At 45.6% G+C, this 9,245-nt stretch overlaps 1 protein-coding gene across 1 annotated transcript; it reads left to right on the forward strand.

Annotated features, from left to right (window-relative positions):
* The first annotated feature begins 603 nt into the window (after window positions 1-603).
* On the forward strand, window positions 604-8,625 carry hapln1b (hyaluronan and proteoglycan link protein 1b). The gene is made up of 7 exons (XM_058057406.2): window positions 604-645; window positions 1,824-1,883; window positions 2,836-2,973; window positions 6,334-6,497; window positions 6,565-6,763; window positions 6,918-7,220; window positions 8,004-8,625. Exons 3-7 carry the CDS (start codon window positions 2,850-2,852, stop codon window positions 8,291-8,293), a joined length of 1,080 nt encoding a protein of 359 aa, XP_057913389.2. The 5' UTR covers window positions 604-645; window positions 1,824-1,883; window positions 2,836-2,849; the 3' UTR covers window positions 8,294-8,625.
* Window positions 8,626-9,245: the final 620 nt, after the last annotated feature.

Below are 9,245 nucleotides of genomic sequence, written 5' to 3' on the forward strand. Positions count from 1 at the left end.
TTTGGTTCATTTAGCTCATTGCTTTTGAGGGTTGTCATGTCTTTTAATTGAGTTTTAATTTTGACATTTTTCATTTAGCATGTGAAGTGTTTTCGTGTTTTTAATTATTATTGTTGTCATTTAAAATATTTTTTTTTAATTTAGCTCAGAGCGTTTACGTTCCATCAAGTTTTTTTAATGTTTTATATTATTAGGCTGGTTTAGTGTTGTTTTTAAATGATTTATTTTGTATGTTTTCATAGTTTGTTCAGCTCCTTTTGTATTATGGATTTTTAAATATTTGTTCTTTATTAGTAAAGTTTTGTCTTAGGCTAATTTAGCGTTGTCCTGTTTTTGGTATTTGATGAACTCTTCATATTCTTATTTAATGTTTCCATGGCTACGGAGGCCATGTGGCATTGTGGGTAGTGTAGTGTCGTGATGCCATGGAAGCAACCAAACCTATCGTGGGCGTCACAGCAGCCGAGCATGTGCGTTGACGTTTGTGAGCGAGAGCCGGACGCGGCAGGGCGAGCAACAAGCGTTCTCTGTTTGCTGACGCAGACTTGGCGGCTCCACCTGGGGGCTCCACTTCGGGGCTCCACCCTTCCCTCCCAGCACACACAGAGGCCACTTGAAGGTCTAATTGCGGCGTCCTAACAACAGGTTAAAAGTGTTTTTTCTCTTGTGAGCTGAGAGTCTTTTTATTGACGCCATCAATGGCCGCCTGTGTCACCTGACCAACATCTATTCCAGCTGTTCCACATGTCAACACGACAATTGGGTGAGGGAGGTCATGTGACATGGCTCAGCCAGTGACGCGGGTCCTGCTAGCATGGCGGTACCAGGTAGTTGTAGTTTCCTGGTTTTTGGTACTAGGTAGGGAAAAGTTAGCATAACCGTCAACAGCTGATGACATCACAGACGGGCTATGTAGCTAACTTAGCAAGTAACGTAACAAGCTAGCGACTTTGTTAGAAGCTAAAGACGCTTTTTGATAAAAATACACAAATAACACATCCGGACTAGCAGAGTATTGTATGCTAAACAGAAAATTTTGGTGTCAATTGAGGCGGCCGCTAACGTAGATTCCACTGTATTCATTACTTTAGCATGCTAGCATGGCTAGCGTGTGTCAGTGTTAATATATTGTCCTTCGACAAAAATGGATTGAGTTGTTTATTGATGATGTAAATGATTAGATATGACCCTTATTGGGTTACTGACAGCGTATCCAAGTGCCCAAGCCAGACACATGCTAGCATGCCAGATGATTCCAGACCAACGTAACGAGCCAAAGATGGCGGCGTGACAGAGCTGATGGATCCTTGTGGAATGTAAGCAGACTTTAATGGATCCTCTCGGCCAGCAGAGAGCGGAACAGATCTCACCAAAAAAGGGCTGGAACTTACTACTACTTACTACAACGCTGACGTTTCCCAGCGAGGGTGTCATCCAGACGTTAAAACATGAGCAATTCTGATGAAATATTGATCGATATTGATATATTGACGCCAGCCAAGGGTCACCACTGACACGATGGTCCCCTTTTTCTTCGTTTTATTCTGAAATTATGCTTCAGGCTGCAAAAGTTGGGCTGGCCGCACTTTGGACACCCCTGATGTACGCGATCACCTGTCAAAATGGCAGCTTTCATGCCACACACACACACACACACACCTGGCCCATGTTTACTTTCCACACAGATGGACACCCATGACAGGACGTGCCCCTGAATACTGTACCTAATGTTACAGTTTTACATGTATTTTGTAAACATTTGATATTTGTCCCACAGAGAATGTGTTCCATGAACGTGTGTGTGTGTGTGTGTGTGTGTGCAGACAGGTTCTGCTGAGTGCAGGAGGTCCAGTTGGCACAAGGAGCAGCACATCAGCACTTTGGTACGTAAAGAACCAAGATAAGCTAGCTTGTTAGGGTGGGGGTGGGGGGGTCAGGGGGGAGGGGCAGTGTCGATCAAGCTGAATGACGACATCTTTACACACGCACACACACACGGAAGGTTATTGCTGAAGTGATTTTTCTTTCTGTTGTCCATTGAAAGGAATCAAATCAAGTGTTTGTGTCGTCATGGTAACAAGTATGGTTTGAATGGAGGAGTCCATCTTCCAAAAAGTTGTGTGTCGTTTCTCTCACACACACACACTCCCATTGCGCAATAGAGAACAAGCCGCAGTGTGTGTGTGTGTGTTGTCCTTTTCTCGTCCTTGTCCTAATGCAGCACTGTGTTTGTGTGTGTGTGTGTGTGTGTGTGTGTAAAACAGTACCAATTTTATGCTTGTGGCAGAGGGTTGAAATGTTACAAAGATGTTCTTTTAAGTTGTAAAATGAAAATAAAATAAAAAAATATTTTTTTTTTTTCAAAATAAAATTATGTTGGGAAAAATTGATAATTCCACGGGAATCAAGATCAAAATATTCCAAGACGATAATTTGCGAAGATTATGTATTTTGCAGACTATATGTCCCTGGTTTGGCTGGTCCTGCCACTAGTACTCCAGAGCATCTTATATACGATATGTATTTTTCACCACTGCCACAAGATGGCGCTCTAGGGTCCCGTGTCAGGATCCTATCCCTCCCGTACCGCTGAAGATGTAAACATCTAGCTCAACGGATGGTTGTGTTGTTTAGGCTGTGTTCGTATGCTAGCTTAACATGTAGCTACGTATATAGTCTGCTGTTGTCCATTTTAGTCTTATTACTGACTGACTTATATACTGTATGTCTTAGACTTGGACTAATCTATGTTGTCTAAGAAGACAAGGAGGGGGTTGTGATGACATGTGATGACATCACATCCTGTGTGTGTGTGTGTGTGTGCATCCCTCACAGGTGCTTAGTGGCGGATGAGAATGGTGATCATGTTGCTGATTCCCGCTCTGCTCCTAACCCTGGTCTCGCTGAGCGCAGCCGACAACTTGGACACTTCGTACCCCGACCTGGAGCACTCCAGAACCATCTACGTGACGGGTGAGCCGGCGTCTGGTTCCCGACACTTTGTTTCCTGACCTTATCAGCATCTTGTTTGGATAAGCGTGCTATGTGGGGGTCTGCTGCTCTGCGGGATAACATTATCTCATCTTGGACTGGCTCCATCCAACACCAGAACCACCACCCTGCACTCCTAGCGTCATCGCAGGACACACACATGAGAATATGGACTCACAGCCCCAAACATACAGTAGCCCTCAATGTCACATCGGGTGGATAGCTTTGGTCTGTGTAGGACCTTTAAGAGGAGACTTGTCTATAAATGAAACGTTAACACTGACACCTAGTGACCAGAGTAGAATACTACATACAATGTGTCTTCTCCATGCCTTCATTTGTATTTTACATTTTCTTCATTTTGCCATGTTTACCTCCACCAAGCACAGAGCAGAAATTTTTTCAGGGAATGGTACATGAAAGAAATTATTACATTTTGGGGATCACCGTCTGGATCCGGCATGTTTTTAAAGGATTCTTATACGTTGCCAGATAGGACCATTTTCAGCATTTGTGGATATATAACGGTGGTCATAAAAATGGCCAGAGCACTCATTCCAGACATTTAGCCTTCCCAGTACATGCTACATCATGTTAGGTGTTAGCATGCTAATGTTAGCATTTTCAAAGATTTTCATGAGTAGACACCTATTTATAAACACCGCTATCATGCGAGGGGTTGTCTAACATTGCAAGAATGCTAACATTAGCATAGTAGCCTTTTTGAGCCATTTTCATAGGTACACTATTACACTAGTTGTTAGCATGCTAACATGAGCATACCACTATTTTTACGATATCATGCTAAATGTTAACTAATTTTCGCATGTAGGCATGCTAACATATTTTTAACGTTTTTAGCATTTTCAGAGGTAGGAACAAACATTTACCGTTACTATGCTAGCTGTTAGCATGGGGACATTAGCCTGTTAGCATTGTCATTGACACCTTTCCATTGCATGTTTTCATGGTCAAGGAATCTAAGTAGATAAAATAAATGTAGGACTAATATTTATGGTTTAAATCACAATATGGGGGGAACGATGGCGCTTGGCGGATGTCTACGCTATGAGTGCTTTTCTCTTTTTCTATGTATTTATTTATGTCTGACTGTCTATTTATTAATGTGTTTTAATGTGTATTTTTCTGTGGTGCATTTCAATGTTTTCTGCAAAATCCATCTAAATCATGTAAATTCAATATACAGTGAAGAAAATAAGTATTTGAACACCCTGCTATTTTGCTATTTCTCCCACTTAGAAATCATGGAGGGGTCTGAAATTTTCATCGTAGGTGCATGTCCACTGTGAGAGAGATAAACTAAAAAGAAAAATCCAGAAATCACAATGCATGATTTTTTAACAATTTATTTGTGTGATACAGCTGCAAATAAGTATTTGAACACCTGTGTATCATCTAGAATTCTGACCCTGAAAGACCTGTTAGTCTGCCCATTAGAAGTCCACCTGCACTCCATGTATCATCCTGAATCAGATGCACCTGTTTGAGGTCGTTACTGCATAAAGACACCTGTCCACCCCATACAATCAGTAAGACTTTAACTTGTAACATGGCGAAGACCAAAGAGCTGTCCAAAGACACCAGAGACAAAATTGTACACCTCCACAAGGCTGGAAAGGGCTACGGAGCAATTACCAAGCAGCTTGGTGAAAAAAGGTCCACTGTTGGAGCTATCATTAGAAAATGGAAGAAGCTAAACATGACGGTCAATCTCAATCGGAGTGGAGCCCCATGCAAGATATCACCTCGTGGGGTCTCAATGATTCTAAGAAAGGTGAGGAATCAGCCCAGAACTACACGACAGGACTTGGTCAATGACCTGAAAAGAGCTGGGACCACCGTTTCCAAGGTTACTGTAGGTAATACACTAAGACGTCATGATGTGAAATCATGCATGGCACGAAAGGTTCCCCTGCTTAAACCAGCACATGTCAAGGCCCGTCTTAAGTTTGCATATGACCATTTGGATGATACAGAGGAGTCATGGGAGAAAGTTTTATGGTCAGATGAGACCAAAATAGAACTTTTTGGTCATAATTCCAATAAGCGTGTTTGGAGGAAGAAGAATGAAGAGTACAATCCGAAGAACACCATCCCTACTGTGAAGCATGGGGGTGGTAGCATCATGCTTTGGGGGTGTTTTTCTGCACATGGGACAGGACGAGTGCACTGCATTAAAGAGAGGATGACTGGGGCCGTGTATTGTGAGATTTTGGGGAACAACCTCCTTCCCTCTGTCAGAGCATTGAAGATGGGTCGTGGCTGGGTCTTCCAACACGACAACGACCCGAAGCACACAGCCAGGAAAACCAAGGAGTGGCTCCGTAAGAAGCATATCAAGGTTCTAGCATGGCCCAGCCAGTCTCCAGACCTGAACCCAATCGAAAATCTTTGGAGGGAGCTCAAACTCCGTGTTTCTCAGCGACAGCCCAGAAACCTGACTGATCTAGAGAAGATCTGTGTGGAGGAGTGGGCCAAGATCCCTCCTGCAGTGTGTGCAAACCTGGTGAAAAACTACAGGAAACGTTTGACCTCTGTAATAGCAAACAAAGGCTACTGTACCAAATATTAACCTTCATTTTCTCAGGTGTTCAAATACTTATTTGCAGCTGTATCACACAAATAAATTGTTAAAAAATCATGCATTGTGATTTCTGGATTTTTCTTTTTAGTTTATCTCTCTCACAGTGGACATGCACCTACGATGAAAATTTCAGACCCCTCCATGATTTCTAAGTGGGAGAAATAGCAAAATAGCAGGGTGTTCAAATACTTATTTTCTTCACTGTATCCATTCCATCCATTTATCCATCCATTAATCCATCCATCCAGCCATTAATCCATCCATCCATCATCCATCCATCCATCCTTTTTCTATGCCACTTATCCTCACTAGGGGGGGTATGCTGGAGCCTATCCCAGCTGTCTTCAGGCGAGAGGCGGGGTTCACCCTGAACTAGTGGCCAGCCAATCACAGGGCACATATAGACAAACAACCATTCCCACCCACATTCATACCTATGGACTATTTGGAGTGGCCAATGAAGCCAGCATGTTTTTGGGATGTGGGAGGAAACCAGAGTACCTGAAGAAAACCCACGCATGCACGAGGAGAACATGCAAACTCCACACAGAGATGGCAGAGATAAAGTAGAGAGGTGAAATAATAAGTAAATGTGGAACGGATGAATTTGGGTCGTGTTTCTCACCTTCTGAAAGGCATTGGCCCCATGGCGGGTTATTTAGCCGCCAATGTCCCCACATGAAAGTGGTATACACGGAACATTTCAAATGAAGTACTTGTTGCGTTTGATGTTGTAGAAAATGTTCCTCGCCTGTCGGTGACGTCAGAGCAGTCCATGGTGGTCTCGAGGCGGGGGGGCAACGCCACGTTGCCATGCAGCATCCAGCGGGACCAATCCCTGGCCCCCAATCGCAAGATGAGGATCAAGTGGACCAAACTGACGTCCGACTTCTTGAAGGAGGTTAGTTTGTTTGGGTGCACAGACGTGACGGTCATGTGCTCCCCACCTGACACCCCGTCCCCTCCAGGTGGACGTGTTTGCGGCCATGGATTACCACAAGAGAAGCTATGGAAGCTTCCACGGGCGCGTGCGCCTGCGAGGCTCCTCCCCCACGGACGCCTCACTGGTCATCAGCGACATCGTCCTGGAGGACTACGGCAGATATAAATGCGAAGTCATTGACGGCCTGGAGGACGCCACTGTGGTGGTGGCGCTGGACCTGGAAGGTGAGACCACACCCCCAACACGGAGGTCACATGCTAAAACCGCCCAACCAAAGCCATGAATGTTAGTTCAATCACATACAACATACTACTACAAATAGTACTAGCTTAGTGGAGTGGAGTGTTATTGTTACGTAACATGAGGCGTGGCTTGCAGGTGTGGTCTTCCCATACTATCCCCGTCTGGGTCGCTACAACCTCAACTTCCACGACGCAGAGCGGGCCTGCCGGGAACAGGATGCCACGGTGGCGTCCTTGGAGCAGCTGCACGCGGCGTGGCGAGGGGGGCTGGACTGGTGCAACGCCGGCTGGCTGAGTGACGGCTCGGTCCGGTACCCCATCACCTCCCCCAGGGAACCCTGCGGCGGCAAGAACACCGTACCCGGCCTTCGCAGCTACGGCCTCAGAGACAAAGACAAGAACCAATACGACGTCTTCTGCTTCACCTCACACTACCAAGGTCACTTCCTACATCCTCCATGCCAGCAGGGGCGCTACGCTCTACACTCACATGGACGTCCATTACTCTCTACTACTCTGCATACTCTATTCTACTAGTAGTCTCGTAGTAGTGGACTCATGGTAGTATGCCACATAGGAGTTGTGTAATAGCAATGTAGTGTAGTAGTATGCTAGTCTGGTAGTATGCTAGTATAGTTGTTGTGTAGTAGGATACTAGCATAGTAGTTGTGTAATAATAATGCAGTGTATCTGTATTCTAGTGTAGTATACTAGCATAGTAGTTGTGTAATAGTAATGTAGTGTATCTGTATTCTAGTGTAGCATACTAGCATAGTAGTTGTGTAATAGTAACGTTGCAGTGTAGTACTTGTGTAGTAGTGTTGTTGTGCATAGTAGTTGTGCCGTAGTAGCATAGTACTTGTATGACAGTAGTAGTTGTAGTATAGTAGTTTTGTAGTAGTATAGTCATGTTGTATTTGTGTAGTGGTGTACTAGTTGTGTAGTTGGAGTGCAGTAGTAGTAGTTCTGTCCTAGTAGTTGTGTAGGAGTAGTGTAGTACTTGTATAACAGTGGAGGAATATAGTAGCACTTGTAGTGTAGTACTTTATAAGACTGTGCGTGTGTAGAGGTTAGTGCAGTACTTGTAATAGCGTGTAGTGGTGCAGCAGTACTAGTTGTTTTGCAGTACTATAATACACAGTACGAGTATTTCTATTGATATTTCCATACAGGATATACCGTAGCAGTACTGACGTGTTTTGGTGTTTCGGTGGTCTTGCAGGAAGCGTGTACTACCTCATCCATCCCACGAAGCTGACGTACGACGAGGCGCGGCGGGCGTGTGAGAAGAACGGCGCCCAGGTGGCCAAGGTGGGGCAGATGTACGCGGCGTGGAAGCTTCTGGGCTACGACCGCTGCGACGGCGGCTGGTTGGCCGACGGCAGCGTCCGTTACCCCATCTCCCGCCCGCGCGCTCGCTGCAGCCCCGACGAGGCAGCGGTGCGCTTCAGCGGCTTCCCCGACAAGAAGCACAAGTTGTACGGCGTTTACTGCTTCAAGGCCCGCCACTGAACACGTTCATGCACGCGCACACGCACTGTGATGCTAGCATGTTAGTAGCTAGCTGACATGTTTCAGGTTGAGCTTACTTCGAGAACTGCGGGGGGGCAAAGGGGGAGCGCATGCTAAAACTGATCAGCATGTTGGATTCTGACTCGTCTGAACTGAGACCCGCTTCATACTGGTCCGACTCTCTGGGCACTTATCTTCTTTTAGTCCATCAGAACAGGCCAGAAGGATTTTTTTAAGGTGCTAAGACGTCGTTTATGTTTTCTACTAATTATTATTGTTGTTAGCGTTCTTGTAGAAAATGGAACTGTTAAATGTTTTGATATAAATAAAGGCCAGACTTTAATGAACAACAGTCAAGTGCTTTGTATGTCAACGTCTTCTGGAACGTTCTCAACACGCTTTAAGGCTGGCCCTTTAAGGCTGGCCCTTTAAGGCTGGCCCTTTAAGGATGGCCCTTTAAGGATGGCCCTTAAAGGCTGGCCCTTAAAGGCTGGCCCTTAAAGGCTGGCCCTTAAAGGCTGGCCCTTAAAGGCTGGCCCTTAAAGGCTGGCCCTTAAAGGCTGGCCCTTAAAGGCTGGCCCTTAAAGGGTGGCCCTTAAAGGGTGGCCCTTAAAGGGTGGCCCTTAAAGGGTGGCCCTTAAAGGGTGGCCCTTAAAGGGTGGCCCTTAAAGGGTGGCCCTTAAAGGGTGGCCCTTAAAGGGTGGCCCTTAAAGGGTGGCCCTTAAAGGGTGGCCCTTTAAGGCTGGCCCTTTAAGGCTGGAGCTTTAAGGCTGGCCCTTTTAGGATGGCCCTTTAAGGCTGGAGCTTTAAGGCTGGCCCTTTAAGGATGGAGCTTTAAGGCTGGAGCTTTAAGGCTGGCTCTTTAAGGCTGGCCCTTTAGGGATGGCCCTTTAAGGCTGGCCCTTTAAGGCTGGAGCTTTAAGGCTGGCCCTTTAAGGCTGGCCCTTTAGGA

This window comes from Doryrhamphus excisus, linkage group LG19 (genome assembly GCF_037039965.1).
Source record: "Doryrhamphus excisus strain RoL-2023G ecotype Guam linkage group LG19, RoL_Dexc_Guam_v1.1, whole genome shotgun sequence".
Taxonomy (NCBI): domain Eukaryota; kingdom Metazoa; phylum Chordata; class Actinopteri; order Syngnathiformes; family Syngnathidae; genus Doryrhamphus; species Doryrhamphus excisus.

Excerpts from the sequence above, each read along its gene's own strand:
- hapln1b (XM_058057406.2), top strand. The coding sequence starts at position 2,850 with ATGAGAATGGTGATCATGTTGCTGATTCCCGCTCTGCTCCTAACCCTG. Across the intron at positions 6,498-6,564 it reads CGTCCGACTTCTTGAAGGAG|GTGGACGTGTTTGCGGCCAT; the intron begins GTTAGTTTGTTT and ends CGTCCCCTCCAG. Across the intron at positions 6,764-6,917 it reads GGTGGCGCTGGACCTGGAAG|GTGTGGTCTTCCCATACTAT; the intron begins GTGAGACCACAC and ends CGTGGCTTGCAG.